Here is a 27,859-nt window from a genome sequence, read left to right on the forward strand (position 1 = left end):
ATACATAATCATTTAACAGTTTTGTGCAGATAGCGGTACAAAAAGCATCCCAACAGTGAATCACAACCTCTCATTTGAATCCATATAAATATAAATATAAATATTTACATTATTATTGGGTAACCTAAAATGAGTGTATTTTAATCTGAACTCAGTATGGCATAAATTGAGTGTCAATAAATATTTTGTAATATTATTATTGTAAACTTTTGTTTTTATTTACTTTTGTTTTCCATTTGGCTAGTCGTACAGCTGGCTTAAACGGTAATGACCTTGAATCCAGTTTACTCTATTCATCCATGATCCATCCTTTGTACGTGAGTACGGTAACTAATGAGTTTTAAATCTCTAACATAAAACACTATTAATTAATTGCAAAATGTGCAAACGTTGCAGTGAAGAATTCGAGTTGGCATGTTGGTTGACGTTTTTGATGAACTTTGGACGGAACTTGCGGCGCTGAATGAATACGAGCATTCGAAGAATACAATACGGAATTACATAACGAGAATAGATCACATTACATGTACGAAGGGATGGGATTACTGTCGCGATCTTTTCTCATTCCTTCAAACACAATGGGAAGTAATGATGTCAGGTGAATTTACTACTAAGCGTTAACAATTCGATTCGACTGGTAAACATAAGTAGTGTATCGTTAGACGTTACGACATATACACGCTGCCGAAAAGATGTCGCGAATTCTGATTTTTAATTGTAAACCTGAGGTAATCTAGCTGGATTATCTGTCATTTTTCGTTTTTTGTCTCTACTTTTCCAGTTGTATTCGATTACTAGGGTGAATAATTGAAAAACAAAGAAAAACGTCGCAATTTACGGCACTGTAATATCCGGCAGTAATATGATAATCGAACTGACGAACAAAACTACAGACCATGTCAGAGACTGGATACCGAAGACGCAGTTCAGTGGGTTCCTCCGCCTTGGATTCCGACGTAAACACTTTCACTAGATTTTTCTCGGCTAGACTATATATAGACAAATGTATACTCACCATAGATACCTCCAGATACTAAAACTGTGGACAAAAATAAAAGGAATAGCTGAAAACAACTCTCCATTCTCGAAACCTTGACACATCCGCCTCTTTAATTGAAAATCTAGAATGTAGAACGACGTCCGGTGACGTCACGTCAGTTTACTAGTTTGTGGGGCAACCCTCTTTCCTCAAGTGTTCATAAATAAAGGAAGTTTCATGCGGATAATACCATCCCTGGTTAAAATCAACGTAAACACATTTCAGATATGCAGGAATATTGCATTTAAGCCTAATTGTCAATTAATATTAAAGTTAAACCTTGAATAGTGTACAACTTTCCAGGCGCGACACCGACTAAATCATGTTGGTGGCGCTGTTTTAGGGAATCACACGATCATCGCCCACCGAAATTCGCTTCCTTCTTTCAGGTGCTGTCGGGCCTCACGCTTTTCCTTCCGCTGTTTCCGTTACAATGGATAACAATCTTGAACTGTGAGTTTTGGATTACCTCGCACAAAGACTTGTGGGCGAAGTGTTAACGGATTGAGTCAAGGTTGCTGTTTGGATCCGGTGGGAACTTTCCATATGGTTTTTATATTGGGAAATGTACAGTACACTAAACGTAACCTGAACTCTGTGTTATTTCCTGCCGTCTCCAGAAATAACCATGGCAGCAAGGGAGTCACTGTATGTACACTATGGAGCAATGTCCCTGTTTTTAACAATTACCCATAACGTGTTCCTCCTCTACTATGTACAAATGTTTGTATCTATTTATAAAATAGATAAACTGTCATTTTGGATTGGAGAGGTAAGTTGTGAGCCCTCACTGGTATGTTTTACAGTCACAGTCTTAACAGTTATTCGATCATAGTCAGCGGGGTACAGTAGCGGATTTAGATAGTCGGGGGTACAGTAGCGGATTTAGATTTAAATCCGTCATTACTCAAACACATATCCCATAATGCATTTCGATAATGACGTCGATGGCGGAAAAGTGAAACTCCCCCACTAATTGAACATCCTACATTTGCGCCAGGGGTAGGTATTCGTTGAAAAAAAATCGCAGAGCAAAATTTTGCTCACTAGATATGATAGAGTCCTTGTAAATGTTAGCAAGATTTTACCGCGAAACAGACAAGAGCCCACACTTTGACATTAATGCCCACCACATCCAATAACTATGCAAATTAGGATGCAGGGTCCAATAATTATTCAAATTCACAATCTTATTGGTTTTTGTGTGACCCCTTGATCTCATTAGCAGATCAACAAAAACAGCTTTCGCTGTAATCAGGCTTCCATCAGAAAATATATTTTTGTGTTCAAAATAAAATATGGATTGGATTCTTGATTAGAACTTGCTGACTATAAACTTTCGTCACATAACCTTGTATTAACAAGGAAATTTCAGCAGTGGTTATTATAGAGTTCTGTCAAGGTGGAAGTATACTTGCAGCTGATCATCAGTTACAGTTGATCATTTTTCTTGGTCGCTACTCCATGCAATAATATTTTCTGAAAGTATTTGTTAAGGTGACGTCACAAATACACGTGCTAGACAGTCTTTAATATTTAGAGAGTGGTAACATTTGAACATTTTGTTTACTTCAGACACAGAAGTGCTATTAGTGTGTGATGAAATAGAATTCTGTCATCGATCGCAAATGTTCGCACAGTGAAAAACGTTCTCCGTCACCATTTCGGGCTGTTATCTCACATTAAATTATTGCTACAAGCTGGGAAAAGATTATCTGTAGTAATGAGTTTATCATGAGAATACTGCAAAGTATGCATTCAGGCAATATGGTAAAGCATAAACCTCAAGTACAGGTCCGGTACTGCCTTTGTGTATACTTTGTGTTATTCTCATATTAACCTTGTAATATTTAACATTAAAGATATTAAATGGTTTCCAATAGTCTTGACTGAAAACGTAATGCTCCCAGATGAAAGAGCTCCACAAATGTAGGGAAATGCAAGTTTTTTTTAATATCAATTTTCATTCCCTAGATATTCAGTTTTCATCAGTATACAATGTATGTACCCGGTAGTTTTAAAACTACTTGATTATCCAGAAAAGGATTATGGGTAAAGTATGACATAGCATCTGTTGTGAAAAAATGAGGAAATCTATAACCTCTAAAGTAAACTTCAAATTAGTTGAAAGTTTAAATCATTGTAGAATATCAGTGCCTACCATACATATGTATTTTTAGCTCCGCTGTCGAGAAAGTCGACACAGTGGAGCTGTTCATATTACTGATTGTCTGTCGTCGTCAACTTAACAAATTTCAATTTCTTCTTCAAAACCGCTATTCAAAATGTTTTCTAATTTGATATGCAAATTCCTTGGATGGTTCTTTCTCAGATTTGTTCATTTCATGATGATATCTTTAATTCTCTAATTTTGATGAATATTTTTGTTATTTTTGGTAAAAAGTGATATTTTCAACTTCTTGTTAAAAACTACAAATCTGATTGCTTTGATATTACATATCTAGGTACTACATGTGGATCTCTCTCAGATTTGTTCATTTCATGATGATATCTTTAATTCTCTAATTTTGGTGAATATTCTGGGTAAAAAGTTATACTTTTGAATTCTTGTTGAAAACAGCAAGCTGATTGCTTTGATACTATACATATAGTTCATTTTCTAATGATATCTTCAGTTCCTTAATTGAAATGTGCAATGTATTATGCTAACAGCGGAGCTATCTCAGCCGACAAGCTGCTTGTTTACATTTTTCAACCAAATGCCCAATTCGTTATGTATTTTGTAGATTCATCCATGAGAGTATCTCATACAGGTGATGTGTTAACTACAAAAAAGGGACAAAAATAGTCACTCCATTTTCAACAACCAAAATACTAGCATGTTATTTATTTTTCTATTTTGGCAATATCTTTACTTGTTGTGTCTTTGCAATATTATAATTTCCATAAATTATCTACAAAAGTCTTATTCACATTGAGAATTTGAACTAATTCGCATCACTATTTCTCAAATGGATGAAATCATTTTCTTCATTTGTTTGCAACAGATGTTGTAATATTTTACCCATATACTCCTTGCTGGAAATTCAAAATGGTGGACAACGTATACTAATATGGTCTTGATCATGCCACCATAATTGCCTATCAGCGTTCGTAACCCTCAAATCTTATGGTTATTGTTAGCCAATGGCTTTTCCTTCAATACATTTTATCTGAAATGCGATGTTTGAGGGTGTACTTCAATTACATCAGCTGTTAGACTGTCACTTGTGTGTGTAGCTCAGTTTATTGACAAGTTTAATGGCTGCTTTTTGAGAATATTGAAGGTACCAGTATTTGAAAGCCTGAAAAATCTGTATATTTTGTATACATCAATTTTGTAGGAGTTTTAGCTGGCCTACGTGTGTATTACTGGCCAGAATTCTATAACATACATTTGGTTTCAACAAATTAAATCAATATTTAGATCTTTGTAATCGTTTTTGAGGAGAAATTCACCCAAACGCTAACATTGTCGTCTATGGAGTTTTAATTAGTGGTATGAGCCCATAAGTGGAATACATGTATGTCTAGAAAGAAAAGTGATATTGAAAAGCTGTAAATTGCATTCCTTTGCTGTTAGTGTGGACTTCCTCGTTTAACAAATATTTACTCTTATGGGAATAACAAATTAGCTTTTAAAAAGACTGATAAATATGAATTTAGTTCACAACAGTTTTTAGTTTGAATGTTTTTTTGATTGTTTTTTAATTTGAGCAAATTTCTTGGACTTTTTTAGTCAATGTGTGAAAAATATTTGCAAAATTTTTACCAGTATCCGGTAGGTGAAAAAGGCTGAATAAATATACAAATTTAGTTTCCTCTCTGAATCAAAATAATGAAATATGGTATACGATATTTACGTATGTTCTTACATAAATACCCTATGTTTATAATATTGATCACTGTGAGTTTAGTTTATTTAAAATCCCAGCTAAATAAACACTATTTTGTTCATGTTTGTTCATGTATTTTCTCTTCATTGTGATGGTAATAGAAAATTTTGTTCTTTTTTCAGACTATTTTTCTAGTTTGGAATTCCATAAATGATCCTTTATTTGGTTGGTTCAGTGATAAAAGTTTACTCTCAGCAGAAAGGTAATGTATATTTTTATTTGGAAAGAGTCATTTCAAAACACAGACATAACACCTGTGTTTTGCAATCACATGCACTAAAACCATTCAGCAAAGTGACTAGCAATGTTGCAATTCCAGGCAATTAGCTGACTAGGGATGTACACCCACAGTAATCTTATCATTGATTGTCCACCTGTGCCTATTGTCTAATTGAGTAGCTTGTTTCACATTTTGTTCATAAAAATCGTGAAATATCGATAGATTCGTATCTGTGCATCTATCTTTTCATGTGTATTTGTGTCATGCTCAAGACTGACTGGCGGCCATTTTAGTTTTTTCAAACTTGCTAAAGAAAATAAATATATTATACATCTTATATTATTTTGCATCAACCATTTGAATCACTTACATAAAACTATAAAAAATGAATATTAACTATCAAAATATTTTACATTGTAGTTTTGGTTCTCTCTTAGTCTTTATGCTGTTATTTTAAATACAGTATGTTTGCTTTATCAAAAGTGCATCTCAATAAAAGTAACCAAAAAAGGCATTTGATGTATACTTAATCATTAAAATATTACATATTTATTATAATATTATTTTGCATCAACAGTTTGAATCTCTTCCATAAAACTATAAAAATTAATAATAACCATCACAAAGTATTTTACATTGTAGTTGGTTCTCTTAGTTCTCATGCTGTTATCTTAAATACTATTTTTGCTTTATTAGAAGTGCGTCTCAATAAAACCAAAAAATGCATTTATTTTATACTTAATCATTAAAATGTTACATATTTTTACCACATAAAAACCTCTGTAATTTATGTAAGTGCATACACCATTAAAAAAGCAAAAACGAAAAGTGGCTGGAAACGGCTATTTCAAGCTTATACTTATATGGATTGCTCATGTTTTAAAGTTTTCAGTCAGAAACAAGCCGCCGACTTTGCTGAAAAAAGGTTAAAGCCAAACTCTTTTTGGTACCATGCTTTTCTGAGTTGGTCAAAAACAATTACATGTACAATCCCTTACTCAAAGCAATGCATTTGGTTTAACCCAGATATCTTAATTAATAAGCAAACTATTTTCTAGAGGTTGGTACCAGAGTGGTGTTGTATTTCTATCGGATGTACTGGATGATAGTGGCAATTTCCTCACCTTTAAAACTTTCTCAGACAAATATAACATATCATCAAATCAATTTTTAAAGTATTTTGGTCTTATTGATGCTATTCCTGGAAATTGGTTAGTTTCCTTGAATAGCAGAGATAATGAAAATGAATCTACCCTTATCCATATTAAAAAGAGCTTACTCAGAAATCGTAGAGAGAGTATATAGGTTAAACCTAAAAACTCAAACCTGTGTTGAAAAGTGGAAGAGGTTATTTGGCACAAACCTAAATTTTGAATATTATTTCAAACTACCTTTCATTATTACTGATGATGTGTCACTCAGAAATTTTCAATACAGACTGATTAATAGAATTACCACTACAAACAGGTTTTTAAAAATACATAATATAGTTGATACTGATAAATGTACTTTTTGTAACAATTTTCCTGAAACACTGCTTCATTTGTTCTATAATTGTATGTATGTTTCCTCAGTGCGTCACGATCTTGAATTGACCCTTGACGATAATTGTAATGTTTCGGTAAATTTTTCATCAAAAGATGTCATCTTGGGATTAAATGTACATGATTCTAATTTAAATTCAGACTACATTCTTTGTTAGCTCTGCTGTCGACTTTGTCGAGCGGAGCTTATCATATGAGTGATTGTCCGTCGTCGTCTCCGTCGTCCGTCGTCCATGTCAATGTTTTACTTTTTCGACTTCTTCTTGAAAACTACAAGCCTGAATGCTTTGATACTTGGTGTATATGTACCTTGGGTAGACCTCTCTCAGATTTGTTCATTTCATGATGATATCTTCAATTTTCTAATTTTGGTGAATATTTTTGTCATTTTTAGTAAAAAGTGATATTTTCGACTTCTTGTTGAAAACCGCAAGTGCAATTGCTTTGATATTACATATATAGGTACTACATGTGGACCTCTCTCAGATTTGTTCATTTTGTAATGATATCTTTAATTCTCTAATTTTGGTGAATATTTTTGTCATTTTTGGTAAAAAGTGATATTTTCGACTTCTTGTTGAAAACCGCAAGTCCAATTGCTTTGATATTACATATATAGGTACTACATGTCGACCTCTCTCAGATTTGTTCATTTTGTAATGATATCTTCAATTCTCTAATTTTGGTGAATATTTTTGTCATTTTTGGTAAAAAGTGATATTTTCGACTTCTTGTTGAAAACCGCAAGTCCAATTGCTTTGATATTACATATATAGGTACTACATGTCGACCTCTCTCAGATTTGTTCATTTTGTAATGATATCTTCAATTCTCTAATTTTGGTGAATATTTTTGTAATTTTTGGTAAAAAGTGATATTTTCGACTTCTTGTTGAAAACCGCAAGTCCAATTGCTTTGATATTACATATATAGGTACTACATGTGGACCTCTCTCAGATTTGTTCATTTTGTAATGATATCTTTAATTCTCTAATTTTGGTGAATATTTTTGTAATTTTTGGTAAAAAGTGATATTTTCGACTTCTTGTTGAAAACCGCAAGTCCAATTGCTTTGATATTACATATATAGGTACTACATGTGGACCTCTCTCAGATTTGTTCATTTTGTAATGATATCTTTAATTCTCTAATTTTGGTGAATATTTTTGTAATTTTTGGTAAAAAGTGATATTTTCGACTTCTTGTTGAAAACCGCAAGTCCAATTGCTTTGATATTACATATATAGGTACTACATGTGGACCTCTCTCAGATTTGTTCATTTTCTAATGATATCTTTAATTCTCTAATTTCGGTGAATATTTTTGTAATTTTTGGTAAAAAGTGATATTTTCGACTTCTTGTTAAAAACCGCAAGTCCAATTGCTTTGATATTACATATATAGGTACTACATGTGGACCTCTCTCAGATTTGTTCATTTTCTAATGATATCTTTTGTTCTTTAATTGTCATGTGCATTGCTAACAGCGGAGCTATCTCAGCCGACAGGCTGCTTGTTTAAATTACCTTTTACTGCTGATGAAAAAATATATTTTCAATTGTAGGTACAAGAATGTAAAGCCATCTTTTGTAAATTTATGTAATTATTTAGCATACCAAAAGAAAATAGATATGTACAAAATGAGGATATACAATGTAAAATCAAAGTCTTTCAGATTATATTGGAGTTTATTAGATCAGCTACTGTGAACATATGTTTTTTGTTAGCTCCGCTGTCGACTTTGTCGAGCGGAGCTTATCATATGAGTGATTGTCCGTTGTCGTCGTCCGTGTCAATGTTTTACTTTTTCGACTTCTTCTTGAAAACTACAAGCCTGAATGCTTTGATACTTGGTGTATATGTACCTTGGGTAGACCTCTCTTAGGTTTGTTCATTTCATGTTGATATCTTCAATTCTCTAATTTTGGTGAATATTTTTGTCATTTTTGGTAAAAAGTGATATTTTCGACTTCTTGTTAAAAACCGCAAGTCCAATTGCTTTGATACTACATATATAGGTACTACATGTGGACCTCTCTCAGATTTGTTTATTTCGTGATGATATCTTCAATTCTCTAATTTTGGTGAATATTTTTGTCATTTTTGGTAAAAAGTGATATTTTTGACTTCTTGTTAAAACCGCAAGTCCGATTGCTTTGATATTACATATATAGGTACTACATGTGGACCTCTCTCAGATTTGTTCATTTTGTGATGATATCTTCAATTCTCTAATTTTGGTGAATATTTTTGTCATTTTTGGTAAAAAGTGATATTTTCGACTTCTTGTTGAAAACTGTAAGTCCGATTGCTTTGATATTACATATATAGGTACTACATGTGGACCTCTCTCAGATTTGTTCATTTTCTAATGATATCTTTTGTTCTTTAATTGTCATGTGCATTGCTAACAGCGGAGCTATCTCAGCCGACAGGCTGCTTGTTTAAATTACCTTTTACTGCTGATGAAAAAATATATTTTCAATTGTAGGTACAAGAATGTAAAGCCATCTTTTGTAAATTTATGTAATTATTTAGCATACCAAAAGAAAATAGATATGTACAAAATGAGGATATACAATGTAAAATCAAAGTCTTTCAGATTATATTGGAGTTTATTAGATCAGCTACTGTGAACATATGTTTTTTGTTAGCTCCGCTGTCGACTTTGTCGAGCGGAGCTTATCATATGAGTGATTGTCCGTTGTCGTCGTCCGTGTCAATGTTTTACTTTTTCGACTTCTTCTTGAAAACTACAAGCCTGAATGCTTTGATACTTGGTGTATATGTACCTTGGGTAGACCTCTCTTAGGTTTGTTCATTTCATGTTGATATCTTCAATTCTCTAATTTTGGTGAATATTTTTGTCATTTTTGGTAAAAAGTGATATTTTCGACTTCTTGTTAAAAACCGCAAGTGCAATTACTTTGATATTACATATATAGGTACTACATGTGGACCTTTCTCAGATTTGTTCATTTTGTGATGATATCTTCAGTTCTCTAATTTTGGTGAATGTTTTTGCCATTTTTGGTAAAAAGTGATATTTTCGACTTCTTGTTGAAAACTGTAAGTCCGATTGCTTTGATATTACATATATAGGTACTACATGTGGAACTCTCTCAGATTTGTTCATTTTGTGATGATATCTTCAATTCTCTAATTTTGGTGAATATTTTTGTCATTTTTGGTAAAAAGTGATATTTTCGACTTCTTGTTAAAAACCGCAAGTCCGATTGCTTTGATATTACATATATAGGTACTACATGTGGAACTCTCTCAGATTTGTTCATTTTGTGATGATATCTTCAATTCTCTGATTAATTTATTTTGGTGAATATTTTTGTAATTTTTGGTAAAAAGTGATATTTTCGACTTCTTGTTAAAAACTGTAAGTCCGATTGCTTTGATACTATTCATATTGTTCATTTTCTAATGATGTCTTCAGTTCTTTAATTGAAATGTGCATTGCTAACAGCGGAGCTATCTCAGCCGATAGGCTGCTTGTTTTGTTTTTCCATTATTTTTTCTGTGTGTGTCTTGTATTTTTTATTATTTGGTGAAATAATAATAAATAAATAAATAAATAAATAAATAAATAAAAAAAAAAAAAGCAAAAACGATGATTCTGAATTACTATCATTTTCATACAAAGTTGATATTTTCACATCTATTTATTTACATTTGTGTTCTTTTTCACAGTGAGGGAAGAACTGTAAATCAGCCATCTGTCGTACTTAGAAGAATCCAAGCATTGTCTATTAATGGTCCATTGTTTTCTATTTCATTTCTTCTTTTCTGGATTTCATGGGGCAATCCTACAATTCAATTTATCGTGTGTCTATGTTTATATGATAGTTTTCTTACAATGGTGGATCTACATCATACAGCATTATTGGCTGATTTAGCTCTAAGCGCCACTGAACGGTAAGAATTTAATCTTAATTATGTAGCCACTGGTTGATGATTATGTTAGGGTATCTGTAACACTGTGGTGCAAGATGTGCATAAAGGCAGTATGGTGACTGGCGAGATGTTACAGAGGTCATCGCCATCCTGTACTGCCTGAGTGCATACTTTTCAGTCTTCTCTAAATAATCTTATTAATATAATCACAAGTGTAGTCACAATTTAGTGAAACATAAGAATCTAAATTGCAACAAAAATCATTTTACAAGATTCATGCTTGTGGTTCAGTATTCCAATGTGTTGTATTTATGACACAGATTTCCCTAATGGGAACTTTTACGAACGACTGAATTCTTTTGCTATCAGATGTATTATTGTGAAAAAAGAGTCAAGTGCATTTTTTTTTCAGTCATTTTGGTGGACAATAGAAAATGTGTTGACCCAGAAAGTTTGAAGGTCACATGATTTTCTTAGATACCAGTACACTGATTCGAGATATGAGTTTTGTGTCTCTGAATACTGTTACTGAACGGAACAATTACAACATGAGAGAAGGGTCAAATATTCTACAGGCATGGTATAACTACCGGTATGTAATATGCAATGATTACTGTTCTACTTCATTTCAGAACAAAATTAAATGGTTATTGCTCTGTATTCAGTGCTTTGGGTTCACTTTCTGTGTTTGTATCGTATTTCTTCTGGGACCGAAACAGCACATTCCTGTTTCAAGTATTTTGTACTGGGATTTCTATGTTTTCAATGATTGGTTACTTTGCTGGAAGTCGCTTACTAAAACAAGCCTTTATAGAAGTCATGAACAAAGAAGACATGATGCAATTACAAAGGTAAAGAAAATGACTTTTTGTGCTGATATATTTATTCAATAATTACTTGATGAAATCCATTCTGGTGCAACCTTTAACGCGTCAATAGATTTTTGTTGTTTAAATATACTCCACGCTAGTCAAAATACGAAAATATGGGCCAAACCCGAAACAAATTGCAACAGAAGATATTTAAGCTGTTTTTTTTCTGCACGTTAATTTTGATGCAATTTTGTTAGGTCCCATATGATGTCATGAAAATATTTTGTTAATTTTGAAAAAGTTGAGATGGCCAATATCTAATTAGCATATTTGGGCAAAAAATGATTATATAATTGTTTTAAACGGTAGATATTCAGATGAAAAATTGCAACCCACTCATTACACATCATGCGATAGACCAAATGAAGGATATTGGAATGTAGAATTTAAATCTGAAATGAAAGAAATCAAAGATCAGGGAATGGAAAATTGAGATATCATTGTTTTTGTTATAAAATTTGTAAATTTTTCATGAATTATAAAAAAAATTTTTTTATTTAACTCATTAGCACCATATCTAACACCAAAATACTAGAATTCGTTTAAAAATGTATTCTGAAAATAGATTTAAAATTGAGCTGTTGGTTCTTGAAATAATTTTAGCCCATGTCATAATTCCATATTGTGTGTCTGAGTACAAGTAATATGCAATGAGCTGTGTGTGGCTGTAATACAATCGTTTCCCATTCATTTGATTGTATCGGCATTATTTTCAGGTTTCTCATGTGAGTGACAGGGTAGAACAAATATCGTTTGTTTTAATATTATAACTTTTAGTGTTCCTTGCACAATGCAAAAATCTGCTTCACTGTTACACAATTAATTAATGCTATGAAAGTACAAAAGTACTGTAAAATACCCCGTTATTTTATTTTAGCTGAAATTAATTTTCGCTCAAAAGATTTTTCAGGTGCAGAGTATAAGAGTAATTTTCACTGACTTTTGATAAGTTGAATGTAAAATGTAGGAAAAAATGTATATTTCCGGGATTTTATGGAATCATGGAATCATCCCTTCAGTAAAAATAGTGAAAATTAATTCCAAGCGAAAATAAAGTATTTTACAGTAGCAATACCTAGCAAAGTATATTATATATAAAGAACTGAAGTGAAAATCAAGAAAAAGGGGATGATCGTAGTAAGTTTCATCAACCAAGTCTTTTTAGAAAGATGTTCTAAGTGTAGATTAGGCAGGAAATGTGTTAAAAATATCTGTAAAATTAGGCTGAAGAAGTACATGTAAAGCAAGTGAATCTGAAGACGCTGCTTAATATTCACAAATCAGCCATATCTAAGATAATCAATAAGTCTAGGAACATAATGTAAACAGCAAGTGTATGTATTCTTGTTATTCAATTTCATAGCAAATGAAATGCCCACTAACACCAGTTCTTTGAATTAGCAGGACAATAGTCAAATGACAGATGAATTTAGGTCAAATGAAAGTAAGAAGCCAATTGGAATGTGAATGTGTTTAATAAGTTTTCACATTTTTTCTATTTAAAAAACATCAAAAGAATGTGGAGAAATAGTATTGTAACTTTATATAGCTTTTGTGTATTTTTCTATTTTTATCAATGTATATCTTTTTACTCTTTTCCAAGCCCAGACTATGACATGTACAAATAATAACAAATAATTTAATACCAAAACATTCAAATTTAAAATCTGTTTTCAGAATACTTTTCTGTATAAAAATAACTTTATTTTTAAATATACTCCCGGTAGGTTTGTATTGGGTACAGTGTGAAAAAATTCTGAAATTTCTTAAATTTAAAATTAAAAATCGTAAATTTTCCAAAAAATATTACCACATCTTAAATAATATTTCTCCTAGTAGTATTTATAATTTTAATGTCTATTTGAATTTTACATTGAAATATCTTTCATTTGATATATAACGCAATGATTTTTTAACATTTTCTGAACAAATATCAATAAATTCAGACAAATGCATCATTGTTTGCCTAAGTATGCAAATTACATATAGTTCATCTCTTTTTTTCAATCTTAACATTGTTTTTCCGATTAGATGACATCATAGACAATACCTTGCTTGAGAGTCTGTAGAGGTATACAGTACTCTGTGTAACCCATGGCTATACTAGTTTATGAATATGTGAATTAACCCTATATACTGTACATTTTAATGCAAACAACTGAAAAGAATGATTTTTTTTCCCTACGTTTAATATGATTTTATGTTATATTGGATAAGATCAAAAACACTTAAAAAGCAATTGTTTTACCCCTCAAGAACTTGAGTGGACTAATGAAGCTGACCAAATCTTACCAAATTTTTTTTAGACACAATTCCATTGGCAAAGTGATCCTCAAATAATTTATGTCACGTAAAATGCAAAGTGAAAACTAAAGGTCGAGTAATCGCCATTTCATTGAAATTGATCATGTGACAGGAACCCTTGGTAAGTTGTCATCTTGTACCATAATTCCTGAGGATCGCTAGACAAAACTGCGTTTCAATAGATGGAGTCCAAACTAGTGCAACCATAAATTTCATACTGATGAATTTTATTTTTAGTTCACAGATAGATAATAAGAAATTCAATCCAGCAAAAACAGAAGTTTCTATGAAACTTTATATAAATCAAGTAAAGAAACACAAAAACTTTATGTGGTTTACAGCTATGAATCTTGTACAAGTAAGTAACCATTGATAGCTGTATGCTGTTGATTTTAAGAATGCATGTATTATGCATGAAGATTTCCATGTCTACATGGACCAATGTATTGGGGTGACTGTGTGGCATCTACCAATGTGTGAGAGAGAGAGTAGGGCATAATGATGTGATTTCTCTGTGGGACAACCCGGCAATGACAGGGGATGTATACTGGTAGTATATACAAGTATAGAAATGCAACATACTAGTAACATGCTGAATGGAGATGACATATTTTAGGCAGTATGATATACCTGTACAACATATTCGGCTTAGGCCACATTTATTATCTCTGACATGTATTGGGCGGGGATATAGTGGTCATCATACATATACATATTGCAATAGAATCGTCTTATTATTTTAAGATATTCAGTCTGATGGATAACTTGAAGATAAACAATAAATCCAAATTCTATATAAATACCACCTGTCTATAATGGTCACTTGACACAGGTTTGAATGTCACTATACACAGGTTTCAGTGCCCTTGGGTGGTCAATATACATGGGTTTGAATGTCCTTGGTGGTCATTATACACAGGTTTCAGTGACCCTTGGGTGGTCACTATACACAGGTTTCAGTGTCCCTTGGGTGGTCACTATACACAGGTTTGAGTATCCTTGGATGGTCACTATACACAGGTTTCAGTGTCCTTGGATGGTCACTATACACAGGTTTCAGTGTCCCTTGGGTGGGTCAATACACACAGGTTTCAGTGCCCTGAGGTGGTCACTATACACAGGTTTCAGTGACCTTTGGGTGGTCACTATACACAGGTTTGAGTATCCTTGGGTGGTCACTATACACAGATTTAAGTGCCTTTGGGTGGTCACTATACACAGGTTTAAGTGCCCTTAGGTGGTCACTATACACAGGTTTCAGTGACCTTTGGGTGGTCACTATACACAGGTTTGAGTATCCTTGGATGGTCACTATACACAGGTTTCAGTGTCCCTTGGCTGGTCACTATACACAGGTTTCAGTCAGAGTGTCCCTTGGGTGGTCATTACACACAGGTTTCAGTGCCCTGAGGTGGTCAATATACACAGGTTTGAGTATCCTTGGGTGGTCACTATACACAAGTTTGAGTATCCTTGGATGGTCACTATACACAGGTTTAAGTGCCCTTGGGGGGTCACTATACACAGGTTTCAGTGTCCCTTGGGTGGTCACTATACACAGGTTTGAGTGCCCCTGGGTGGTTACTGGGGTAGTCAATACACACAGGTTTCAGTGCCCCGAGGTGGTCAATATACACAGGTTTCAGTATCCTTGGGTGGTCACTATACACAGGTTTCAGTGTCCCTTGGGTGGTCAATACACACAGGTTTCAGTGCCTCGAGGTGGTCAATATACACAGGTTTCAGTATCCTTGGGTGGTCACTATACACAGGTTTGAGTGTCCTTGGATGGTCACTGTACACAGGTTTCAGTGCCCTTAGGGACGACGTCAAAAGATTGATGTCGGATAAAAAACTTATTTCCTTTGGGGGTAGGGGGTTTTGACCTCAAAAAGTTTCCATCCTACAAAAACGATTTTATTTTTTACTGAAGTCAAAAACATCTTGGAGTATTTGTAGTTTTTTTTTTTTCTATCCAATCATGGACAGAAATAACCGAAAAAGGAAAAAAAACACAGAAAAATGGTTTGGTTGGAGTGTAAATCTGTGCGTCAAATGAGGTGCATTTGTAAAATCTTTTTACACCCTCCTGACAACCAACTGCTATGCAATACTACTGTCCGATTATCAATTTGTATTTAATGGTGAATGCAGTCTGACGCCATGATCAATATTTATCAATTAAGTTTTAGTAGGGGGGTTTGGAAAAAAACTAAAGGAATTAAGTTTTTTTATCCGACATCGTTCTTTTGACGTCGTCCCTTAGGTGGTCACTATACATAGGTTTGAATATTCTTAGGTAGTCACTATATACAGGTTTCAGTGCCCTGGGGTGGTCAATATACACAGGTTTGAGTATCCTTGGATCATCACTATACACAGGTTTCAGTGTCCCTTGGGTGGTCACTATACACAGGTTTCAATGTCCCTTGGGTGGTCACTATACATAGGTTTTAGTGCCCTGAGGTGGTCATTATAAACAGGTTTCAGTGTCCCTTGGGTGGTCACTATACACAGGTTTGAGTGTATCCAAGTATTCATACACTAATGACACAATTTTGTTTACTCCACAGGTATTCCACTGTCATTTCAACAGCAATTTCTTCCCAATATTTCTTGAGAATCTCCTTGGTAATCATATCACTCCACTGGTGGCCAGTTTACTACTCGGTACATCGTTTATTATCCCACACATCAACAATTTATATTTCCTATCCCTATGTAGACGATATGGAGTTTATTCTGTCGTCAAAGGATTGTTTTTTATCAAGCTTTTACTAAGTATATGTATGCTGGCAGCTGGTCCCAGATATGTTATTTTACTTTGTCTTTTCATTGCAAGGTAAGTCATTACTATTATATATGCATGTATGCTGTTTCTCTAACTTAAATGGTGTTGGTCGTTGCACTGTGCATGTGCGACATTTGTGTTGATAAACATTGATTTTCCCACTATCCAATGTGCTCTTCTAATGGAAATCACAAATGCAAGTTTTGACCTGGGCATGACTTGCACTAATTACCGCCAATGACTCCTTCGATAGCTTCAAATCACTTAAAAATTACCCAATTAAAGCTTGGTAACGTCTGTACTGAGTCAAAGTCGCCATCTTTGTTTGAGACCCATATATCTTGCGCATGCGTGGTGCGATGACTACCGCCCTTTAAATCTTACAAACAGGATCAGAGCTTCCGAGGCAATTACACAATTTTCTCTTAGAGATGATAAGGCCTAGGAAACAATACAACAGTTTCTGTTCAATTTGTATTCTAAAATTGACACAGGTGTGTTTTTATTTTCCATAAAAAATACATGTTTACTTTTTTAGCTCCGCTGTCGACTTTGTCGAGCGGAGCTTATCATATGAGTGATTGTCCGTCGTCGTCCATCGTCTGTGTCAATGTTTTACTTTTCCGACTTCTTCTTGAAAACTACAAGCCTGAATGCTTTGATACTTGGTGTGTATGTACCTTGGGTAGACCTCTTTCAGATTTGTTCATTTCTCTAATTTTGGTGAATATTTTTGTCATTTTTGGTAAAAAGTGATATTTTTGACTTCTTGTTAAAAACCGCAAGTCCAATTGCTTTGATATTACATGTATAGGTACTACATGTGGACCTTTCTCAGATTTGTTCATTTTGTAATGATATCTTTAATTCTCTAATTTTGGTGAATATTTTTGTCATTTTTGGTAAAAAGTGATATTTTCTTCTTGTTAAAAACCACAATCATTTATGGTGAAAAATGATATTTTTGAATTCTTGTTGAAAACAGCAAGTTCCATTGCATTGATACTATGCATATTGTTCATTTTTTAATGATATCTTCTGTTCATCGTTAACAGCGAAGCTATCTCAGCCGAGAGGCTGCTTGTATAAAAATTGCATCTTTTTTTTTATTTTTTTCCAAAAATGCCGACAACATATTAAAAACATCAATTTAATTGATCTGTATGGTGACCAGAAACATTGAAATAGCGTTAATCAGCTTTCATTCAAATTCAAATATTCAACTGTAATTGGCTCAGGAGTTCAATAATGTCTATGCCCATCTAATAGTGGAACCAATCAGAAAGAAGCTTGCATGTTGACAGGTTTTATCAACAAATCAAATCATGTCTTGTATAAACGCTTCAACCATAATTGGCAGCCATTTATGTAAATATATTCATTTGATTACAGTAACCGTGTATTTACAGAAGGTACATGTAAATTATTAAATTTGGTGGTCAGTGACTTAGTAGACGAAGATTGTGTCATACACCATAGAAAACAAGCCGTGTCAGCGTTAGTATTTGGAACATCAGCACTGCTATCAAAACCAGGACAGACATTGGCGCCATTAGTTGGAACCTGGCTACTCTCATCACAAACAGGTATTCATACTGCTTATATAATACATCAAGATAGAAAATGCGTACAAATAAAAATGTATGTATTACAGTTGTAATACTTATCTTACATTACATGTGTACACACACACAGATAGATCACATTTATTTCATTTATTACAAGAATTTTAAAATTAATTTACCCAAAAGATCCAAAACATGTGCATTCTTATCAAAGAGCATATGTAGGTCAAGTGGGAATGAATAAAATCAGTGAATGTAAAATTATTATAATGCGTAATGTTGAATTGATTTCTTTTTAGGTCATGATATTTTCCAGTCTGGACATGAAAGTGGATCAATACGACTTTCGCAATCATCCAGTGCAGACGATAAAGCTATGGTTGAATGGGGATGTTTCCAATGTCTTGTATTTGTGCCAATTATATGTGCTATAATACAGCTTATAGCGTGGTCTCAGTTTACTCTCCGTGGTCGTCGATTACAGTGGGTCAAATCAGTCAGGGCTGGATCCGGATTTTGTGATGTTTAAAAGAAATATTATAACAGATATATATTTTTAAATTGTGATTTTATAAATTTTATGTACAAATAATATTAGCAGTTTAATTAGATGTAATGAATTTTTATTAATTTTAAAATATTTTTAATTTCCAATTCTGGATCTATTGACTTAGCTGTACTGTTTGCCATACAACTTAGCAGTTCACTGATGACGACAGATTATGATGAAAAAGATTTGGTAGATGCTGCGTTTGGTTTGGCGTATGAGCAAACCACTCTATATAAAAAGATTCACAGGGTATCGAGGTGACCTACAGTCACTCTGAATAAAAATCAGATTTTTTCGGATTTAGATGAAAATGAAAACCGAAGAGACACTGACATCATTCATTCGGATGTGATCGTTGTCTTATTCTGCTACCATAAAAGTGACTTGGCAAGGTTACTTGGAGTTTGAACAGTATTTATTAAGTATTTGGAAATTAGCTTTAGTGCAGAACTAGTTTCTAGTTTCTGGCAGAACTAGTGAAATTTGAAAGTTACCTTGCCCTGATGTGTGATACGCCATTTTGAAAAAAAGTTAAACAACCAAAAATAATTAAACATAGTGATATTACTAAAAAACTACTAACACTGTAGACTAAAAATAAAAATTGAAAGAAATAAAATATATGAAAAACAAGTTGTGCATTGGTTAAGTGTTATGGTCTCAAAATCATATTTTTTTTTTCTTAATTTGGCCAGTGTTATATTCATTGCAATATTTATATTGATCATTATAAATTTATTTTGTTATAAATGTGTTATATAGTATAATTTTGTATCAGTAAAAAAAGGACAGATCATGATGAAATTATAATCATTTTTGAACAAGTCTGTCATAATCTAATTATCTTGTTAACATTTCCATATAAATACCAGATATAGAGTAAAAGAAATACAATTATGTCAATGAGTGCAAATGTCATGTGAGACCCACATTTCTACAGAGAAACAAATTGATGAATAATATGAAGTTCTTACAAAGATAATGCAAAGTATGCACGAAGACAGTACGGCGGGAGTATCGACTGATGCTCCCACGTACTGTCTGAGTGCATACTTTGCAGTATCCTCGTAATAACCTTACTATTATACATCTTTTCCTCCCAGGGACACATCATAGCAATGCCGAAATCCAATATGTTTTAGAAGAGATTTAGCAAACTTCTTTGTGTGGGGCCCGTCAAACCCTCGGGCCGTGATGTTTGTTTTTTAATTATTAGAGGACGCTCATGCGTGTAATCATTCCATATTTGGAATTCACGTTTCCTAATATGGTACGATCAAAATACCCAGTGCAGTACCGCAAAATTACAACACGCTGCAACATATGGCGTTACGCTGACAGATGTATAATAACAACTATTTTTCACAATAAACAGTAGACTGTCACAATTTGTAAATAAGATATTCATTTACACATGCTGCACAGCCATGATCTTTTAACATTTGTAAACAACAATTTTGTGACATTAGTGTCTTATTTTGATATAGATAGAAAAATTGAAATCATCTCTTAGTAGTCATAGAAAGCTAACTATTTCAGTCAAATTCATGGAATCCGCAGAAACTATCGTTATTGATTAGTGGTAATATGACAATTTTAACATTTTGCAAATTTCAAAGGTCATAATAATAAACTTCTTGCATCCTTAGAAAAAGTTTCCATTGATTGACAGAAATACAATGTTAGTAATAAAATACAATACACACATTATATATTACTAAAAGTAAAAATGTCATTCATTGCTATTTCTAATTTGAAATGTATTTCACAATTGCCTTAAAATAATTATTGCATTATTGTATATTTTTTACACATAAAGGACACAACACACTCTAGGTGTAACATTTTTTGTACTGCTTAGACCCTTAAGTTAAGGCAAAAATAATTTATGAGCAACTTTCAGTAAATGTAATAATCCAGGACTCCCAAGTATTAATGTCAGACCCTCATTTTAATCCCAGCACACTAACATATGGAAATAAGAATGGCATATAATGGTATATAAATCTCCATTAGAAGCTAATGATAATACCCGGTATATTCAAATCTGGGACACTTTGAACCTTTGTCACTTTTCTCAACATGTTGACCTGTTGGTAATGAAAAATTATGTCCATTTGCTCCAAAAAAAAATATCAGAGAATTACAGAAAAATGTTCTACCGGTAAATGAAAATAGACCTTAAAAACAGGACAAACAAAGGTCATAGTGGCATCAGAACATCCATTAGATTCATCCAACGCTAAATTACTTTGATGTAATAATGTGTTGTACACATTTGATGGTCAGTTTTGATGAAGTAAGGATATCTCAACGCCATAATCCTCTCTGAGGGATGCGTATTTCAACATCCAAATCAAATTTTTTTTTTTTCTGGCAGACGTTCGGTCTGTGCCTTTCATGCATTACGCAGGATCTTGCAGTGAGTGGAAATTCACCTTTTGGTGTACAAAGGCCTAACATTTTTTTCTGCACTTTTATTTTTATATTCTTCAATATTTCTGGAAATGAATGCTAATTTTGGAGGCAACAGATGAAATTTGAGTCAAGTTTCAGTTTTTACTCAAAAAATATGTCTATTTTTGTCCCAATCTTCTGAAGGAAAGTGTAGACTATAAACGGCACTATTTTGTAAACTGCGATGAAAAGTGGGAACTGGTGGTGAAAAGGTTAAACAGGTTCAGGTTGCTTCAAAGATGTCACCACAAAGAAACATGCCATTTGTTTTTAAAATAAAATGCCACGATCGTTGCTGTGTCAAATTGAATATGAATTTCATGCAATGTATACTATGGAGAGTTGATCCAACTGTTGACTGCTAAACACATGGCCAGAACAACAGGTCACATGACCAAGAGTGGTAAAAGCATGGAAATGTTTTTGTTTACACATGCTACGCGTCATGACAAACAATCAACCAAGTTCAATACCGCTGAGGGCAAACATTTTCTGAAGAGGAATTCCAGGGTTTCCTTTGCTGTACATACGAACAGTTTCAAATACCGGCTCCATTTGCATATCTTTGGTTAACAGGTGAATGAATGATGGGTTGTCTATTGGTGAATCAATGTAGATATCAGCATTTGGTACCAATGCAAATAATGTAAGTAGTAATGCCTGGGTTAATGCTGTATTATCTGCATACAAGGGACCAATTAAAAAACCTTCAATGCATGGTCTAATTACGCCATATCCTAAAATACGTCCTTCTGCAATAAAAGAAAACTATGGGTTAGAAAAACTCCTCACTGATACCAATGTAGTGAAAATACACAAAATATTTCTAGAACACTTCCACATGTAGTTTGTTAATTATGTCAGAGTATATATACCACAATATTGCTATTGTCGTAATCAATTGGTTTGAGAAACTCTACTACAGTATGTAAAGCGTACGAATCTGGGTGTGATTCTCTCGAATCAAATTTTAGTAAACCTCTAAAGAATGTGCCCAATCAGCTTATGGCAATGGAAATAAAATGAAAAGATAGGATGTCAAAATGATAAGGAGGAAGCATATTAAATCAAAGGATCAGCCAAGGTATAGTGGTGAGATACTGTTAGTCTACAAAATAGGTCTCTATTTGTGGCCCAAAATACATAAATACATGTCAGAATACTGCTAGTATGTCAGAATACTGTTAGTATGTCAGAATACTGCTAGTGTGTCAGAATACTGCTGGTATGTCAGAATAGTGCTAGTAAGTCATAATACTACTAGTATGTCAGAATACTGTTAGTAAGTCAGATACTATTAGTATGTCAGAATATTGCTAGTATGTCAGAATACTGCTAGTATGTCAGAATATTGCTAGTAAGTCAGAATACTGGTAGTATGTCAGAATACTGCTAGTATGTCAGAATATTGCTAGTGAGTCAAAATACTGCTAGTAAGAATACTGTCAGAATATTACTAGTACGTCAGAATACTGCTAGTAAGTCAGAATACTGCTAGTATGTCAGAATATTGCTAGTATGTCAGAATATTAGTAGTAAACTGTAGCCAGGGTGAAATGCCATCTTGTACATATTATTAAGCTGCATGACTGTCACACGCAACGTAATATTACCGTAATTGGTATAGTACAGGTGTGATTGTTCAAATACCAAAATGGCAACAGTAACAGAAAGACTTCCCTGGCAGCGATGATAAAATATGAACATGGAGCCAACAGATGAGGTTTCAACTGGTACTGGTATTATTATACTCTGCAAACATCAAGTACAATAACGTGGTAAAACTCCACTACTCCAATAACTAGATACTTAAACTCCAATACAATTCAACGAGATCTCCGATCTGATCTCAGTGCTGAACAACTCCCCTATATATACCCACACTGTCTATAAATAGACCATTACATCAGCATACATAATGAGTCTGGAACTTACTACAAATTTCTAGAATGTTCCATTACCTTCTATTGCCTTCTACAGTGTCCTATTACCTATTCAACCAACTTCTAAAAATTCCACCCAGACACAGTACGGTTCTAGAACATTCTCAGTCACACGGAAGTGGTAAACAAGTCGTATGCGACAATGACCATATGTTGTGGTCAGTGCACAAATTAGACCTTTCAATATTTCATAAATGTCAGTATTGTTCACCAACCTTTGATTGCAGCATATGCCCCTCCTGGTTTTGGTGTGTTAGACCATCTCTGTATTAACAATCTTCTTTCCACAGTTGATACTTTACAATCGTATTCCACCATATCATTGAGTGACAGTCTTGTCAATGGTCTGATGTGCTCTGTATTTATGAACTCAGCCAATAAGGAACTCCCTAAACCTTTATATCTACAGTTCCTCCAAGATTCCGTAAAACCTTTCTTTTTTAATTCTTCTAATTGCGATGGTTTAATATCAATTCCAATGTTGCATTGATTTCCTAAATACCCAACAGCCTTTTGCCACAATTGTTCCTCCACCTCCTTGCCTCTATAATCTGGGTCAATATAATAATATCCAATGTGTCCAAGACTCTCACTGTATTTCATAGCTGACACTGTTCCTATAACTTGCCCAGTGTTACCAACGGCGACAAAAAGTCCCCCATCATTACACATGCTGACAGTCTGACTTTCATATGGAGTAGGACTACTGCCCTCTCTGGCAGCTTGTGGAAGTATAGACATCACCTCAGCGAGAGGCATGGGTGCCACTCTCACTGAGCTGCATAAATGTCTTTTAGGTAGGAATGTCTTCCAAGTAAACCTCCTCAAGGAATAACGTATTAGGTGTGCTACCAACATTTCTATAACAAAAACATTATTGCAGATGTAATTTATTATCACAAACGTCTATGTTTGTCTTTCATGCTTTCAGTATGTCTATTAATGTCCAGCTATGTTTGCTAGGGTGCTACTAAATGGGGTATATTTGCTCTATTAGAAGCGCAGCTCCACTAGAAGTTCCAAGAACATCAGAACTAAATCAAGATCCCAAACTAAACAAAACAAAATGCCAGAACAATTTTTAAAGGGTGGTGATTCAATATGGGATTCACAGTGATGTGTAAATGCAATGTTTGTTTACATGTAATTCGAACACGGGCCGCGAAACAACCAACGATTAACCATGTGTGATGGTTATAAACGCACTGCTATGAAATGTATGTATCTATAAATAGATACACTTATGTCTACACTCATTTCGGTTTAACCATGGATGTTGCCCATTAATGGCTTTTAAAGAAATATTCATAAAATTGTTACCTTCTAGAAGACACAACTTTCATTGGCTGAAGAAGCCATTTGGTAATGCCCATTACCCATGAGTCTTCGTGGGTCTTATTGGTTAATTTACTGCAATGCTTCGGCTAAGATGTTGTGATTGGCCAATTTGTTTTCAACTGTCATTTGAAATTAATAAAATTATTACAGAGGGGGAGGGGCAATTTACATTTACAGTGTATTTGTAAATGTTTAGAATGTATAGTTTCAAATTCAAATGAGAGGTTGTGATTCACTGTATGTGGCAAACTGATCACATATTGGACGACTTTGACATCATATTGAACTTGCTTTCATCTTCACTAGTGACGTCAAATTCACAGTAGCTGTGATTGGTTGACCGGTTTTCAAAATGTTTTTAAAAATGTATAAATTAACCATAAACCACATCCATGGGTTAGCTGAAATGAGTGTATACCAGGCATAACCCCATATTATAATTCCTGATTCAAATATAATACCGGTACGAATTAAGAAGTGAATATTTAATTTCCTTAATCTGTGCTTATACTTACAGCGGTTCAGAGTGACGTCACTAATAACAATCACCTCGTACCAGTTGTGAATGTATTATAGTAAATTAAAACAATAATTACCGTGTACCCCACAAGATGCTGTTCAATGACCTTTGTGACCTTTGTAGAAACGACTACCTAGCTTTATATAAATTTTTACATCACATCACATCACATAACGTAGTAACAGTATAATTGCGTTGGTGTCAATATTTATTAAGTTTGTATTGCAATGTATAATGACACACTCTACGTTTCATACAAAATGGTATGTAGACAATAAATCAGGAGAGTATCACGAAGTGTTGTTTGGAATATTTATTACTAAGATAAGGGGTTATGAAAATGGCCGCCACCATCTGAAAACGTGCATCGCGTTTACCGGTAATTTCAAAGAATAAAACGCGTTTTTAACACAATGGATATCGCGGATAGTAGTTCCGACGTCATCGCCAAAAGACCCAAATCGTCAAGAAATGACGATGACTATTTTAGGTCCTACGCTGATCTGGCTGTCCACGAAGAAATGCTGCGGGACACCGTGCGAACAAATGCCTACAGAATTGCCATTCTTGGATGTTGTGACCAAATCGCAGGAAAAGTTGTCGCCGATATTGGCGCTGGTACCGGTATATTGAGCTGTTTCTGTGTTCAAGCAGGAGCGAAGAAAGTGTACGCCATCGAAGCTAGTGGTATCGTTCACCGTGCCGCTGAGGTTGTTAAAAGTAATAACATGGAAGATAAGATAGAGATTATACGGGGCAGAGTCGAGGAAGTTGAACTGCCTGAGAACGTTGATGTGATTGTCAGTGAATGGATGGGATATTTTCTATTATACGAGTCTATGTTGGGCTCAGTAATATATGCTCGTGATAAATGGCTGAAAGACACTGGTATTTTGCTTCCGAACACTGCTTCCATTTATATGGCCCCGTTGACATGTCAAGAATATGGGGAGGAATGCACCGGAAGCAGCAATGAACAGACTGACGCCGTACTGGTTGATACTGTAGAGATGCAGGTGAAATTTTGGGAGAGTATGAAACAATCGTATGGCGTTGACATGTCGTGTATAGCAGGCTATGCAAAACAGAATTTCCTTTCAAGGGTTCATCTAGGTACAATTTCCCCTCAATACCTTCTCTCACATCCCTGTAAAGTGCTAGAAATTGATATCAAATCCATAACTCAGACTGATCTGAATAAACTGACAGGAAATTTTAAATTCCAATGTTTTGGAAATGCTAATATATATGGTTTTGCGGGATGGTTTTCTGTGTCCTTCCCTTGTATGAAAGATGTTAAAATTTCAACATCACCATTAAGTCATCCAACTCACTGGCAGCAATGTATATTGTATATAGAAAGCCCCACGAGAGTCGAACAAGACACAGTAATTGAAGGAAATGCAAGTTTTATGCAAAATAAAACAATGGGACGATTCCTTGATGTGTCTCTACAGTATTCAGTTGGTGAAAAAAATCATGGAATCAGGCATTTTACTTTAGATGATTTATGTATCTCTTGAACAGAATGAAAACAATTAAAATAAAGTGCCACACTTGTTTTGCACCTCATTGTGTTTGGTATGGATCCTGTGTGGTGTATACCTGTGTATTGTTTACATGCAATTCAAGTGTGGAGTCACTTTAAGATTTGTTTGAATAGATGTAGTAGTCTGTCATTACCAGGGGTTTTACAAATACATTTAATAGCAGGCCATCATCCTGTAACAACAGGCCAAAAATAAAATAATAAGGCTATCGGCAGAGCGAAGTGCTGAAGTGAGACCGGCGTAGGCGGTCGGGAAGGGCAGAATGTAGACGGCCAATTTGGGCTTGTAGCATTAAAGAATCCGAACTGATACTTGCATGTATTTACTAAATGACAAATACCAACCCATATGGGAGATGCATTAAAGGGTGGTGGTCGTCATGCTGCTCATGTGCGACATTTGTGTTGATAAACATTGATTTTCCCACAATACAGTGTGCTCTTCCAATGGAAATAACAAGTATGAGGTGCGATGACTACTGCCCTTTAATCACTGTTCAGATGGCCATCATGTATAAACGCAACACTCTGTATTACAAGATGTGATTCACTGTTTTAATGATGGCATTTGTAATGTTCACTTCTCCAGAATTCTGCTCTCACTCTCCAAACTTAGCTTTTTACAAAACAATCTGTTTACAGTGTCTTTGTCTTTTGTTTGGTTGACGGAGCAATCATGAATGAAGATAGCTTATCCATTGAGCAGATCGTGCAGTGTTGATACTTTAGCTGAGAAAAGCCATTATCTGCATTCAGTTCAAATGTATCTACGGTACACTCGTTCCAATGCTCATTTTTTTCCCTTGGTGAGATCAACTAATTTACTACGTGTCCAACATTGAACATGTTATGGGTATTAATGGTAGATTTGAACTATATTCTTTGTTTACATTGGATGCAGAAGTGCTATAAATGTACAGTGCAACACATTTTTTTTTAGAACACCTTTGCCTATTATCATTACATTTAGAGACGATTAGAATTATCAGAAGAATGATTCAACATGTGTATTCATTTGCAGTATTCTGTAATACCAAATTCTTGTAAATGTCATGCGACCGAATGTTTCAATTAACAACTTTGTACCACAGCAATCCAACGAAAACTCCAAATAAAAGACACAGACTCTTTCGTCCCATTGATGTGATTTATTTGCATGAATGCAAAGGCTCTATCAAGTACTTTGTCATATACATCATCACATGACTAAATGTATTCTGTGGATGTAGAGCTATTGAAAACAAATCCCTCATTGAATAGGGGTTATATGTACTGACTCTTGGTATGAAAGTTTTTATTCAAACCCTTGGCCAACTTTTTAGTCCCAGTTTGGACGCAGTCCGAAAACAGGGACCTCCGTGTGTG

At 34.2% G+C, this 27,859-nt stretch overlaps 4 protein-coding genes across 6 annotated transcripts in view; 2 read left to right on the top strand and 2 right to left on the bottom strand.

The window, feature by feature from the left end:
- LOC100376587 (disintegrin and metalloproteinase domain-containing protein 12-like) overlaps positions 1–1,169 on the bottom strand; it is a 73,063-nt gene extending 71,894 nt beyond the window's left edge. For both annotated transcript variants that reach the window (XM_085504236.1, XM_078012350.2), the window contains exon 1: positions 1,016–1,169. In XM_085504236.1, the coding sequence (XP_085360362.1) occupies positions 1,016–1,082 (67 nt within the window). In that variant the 5' untranslated portion in view covers positions 1,083–1,169. The remainder of the gene's footprint in view (positions 1–1,015) is intronic.
- A 209-nt stretch (positions 1,170–1,378) lies between these two features.
- LOC100376739 (solute carrier family 68 member 1-like) lies at positions 1,379–19,291 on the top strand. Its single transcript, XM_002738354.4, has 8 exons — positions 1,379–1,811; positions 5,058–5,137; positions 10,402–10,626; positions 11,238–11,456; positions 14,019–14,139; positions 16,355–16,623; positions 17,965–18,158; positions 18,437–19,291. Exons 1-8 carry the CDS (start codon positions 1,668–1,670, stop codon positions 18,664–18,666), a joined length of 1,482 nt encoding a protein of 493 aa, XP_002738400.1. The 5' UTR covers positions 1,379–1,667; the 3' UTR covers positions 18,667–19,291.
- Positions 19,085–25,081, bottom strand: LOC102807234 (uncharacterized). 2 transcript variants are annotated; one of them, XM_006820949.3, is made up of 3 exons: positions 25,022–25,081; positions 23,303–23,947; positions 19,085–21,896 (listed from the first exon to the last, which is right to left on the bottom strand). In XM_006820949.3, exons 2-3 carry the CDS (start codon positions 23,943–23,945, stop codon positions 21,601–21,603), a joined length of 939 nt encoding a protein of 312 aa, XP_006821012.1. In that variant the 5' UTR covers positions 23,946–23,947; positions 25,022–25,081; the 3' UTR covers positions 19,085–21,600. The 2 variants fall into 2 exon arrangements, with proteins under 2 accessions (XP_006821012.1, XP_077868477.1); XM_078012351.2 differs by having other exon boundaries at positions 24,941–25,031.
- A 192-nt stretch (positions 25,082–25,273) lies between these two features.
- On the top strand, positions 25,274–27,632 carry LOC100376889 (protein arginine N-methyltransferase 6-like). Its single transcript, XM_006820950.2, has one exon. The coding sequence runs from the start codon at positions 25,359–25,361 to the stop codon at positions 26,466–26,468; it is 1,110 nt and encodes a 369-aa protein (XP_006821013.1). The 5' UTR covers positions 25,274–25,358; the 3' UTR covers positions 26,469–27,632.
- The last annotated feature ends 227 nt before the right edge of the window (positions 27,633–27,859 follow it).

The sequence above is a fragment of the Saccoglossus kowalevskii genome, chromosome 10, assembly GCF_978046115.1.
Source record: "Saccoglossus kowalevskii chromosome 10, keSacKowa6.1, whole genome shotgun sequence".
Taxonomy (NCBI): Eukaryota; Metazoa; Hemichordata; class Enteropneusta; family Harrimaniidae; genus Saccoglossus; species Saccoglossus kowalevskii.

Bases quoted from the DNA above. Each gene is read 5' to 3' on its own strand.
- LOC100376739 (XM_002738354.4), top strand. From the start codon at position 1,668: ATGGCAGCAAGGGAGTCACTGTATGTACACTATGGAGCAATGTCCCTG. The intron at 10,627-11,237 runs GTAAGAATTTAA...ACTTCATTTCAG, and splicing joins GCTCTAAGCGCCACTGAACG to AACAAAATTAAATGGTTATT. The intron at 16,624-17,964 runs GTAAGTCATTAC...ATTTGATTACAG, and splicing joins CTTTGTCTTTTCATTGCAAG to TAACCGTGTATTTACAGAAG.
- LOC102807234 (XM_006820949.3), bottom strand. From the start codon at position 23,945: ATGTTGGTAGCACACCTAATACGTTATTCCTTGAGGAGGTTTACTTGG. The intron at 21,897-23,302 runs GTTGGTGAACAA...CTTTTATTGCAG, and splicing joins GGCATATGCTGCAATCAAAG to AAGGACGTATTTTAGGATAT.
- LOC100376889 (XM_006820950.2), top strand. From the start codon at position 25,359: ATGGATATCGCGGATAGTAGTTCCGACGTCATCGCCAAAAGACCCAAA.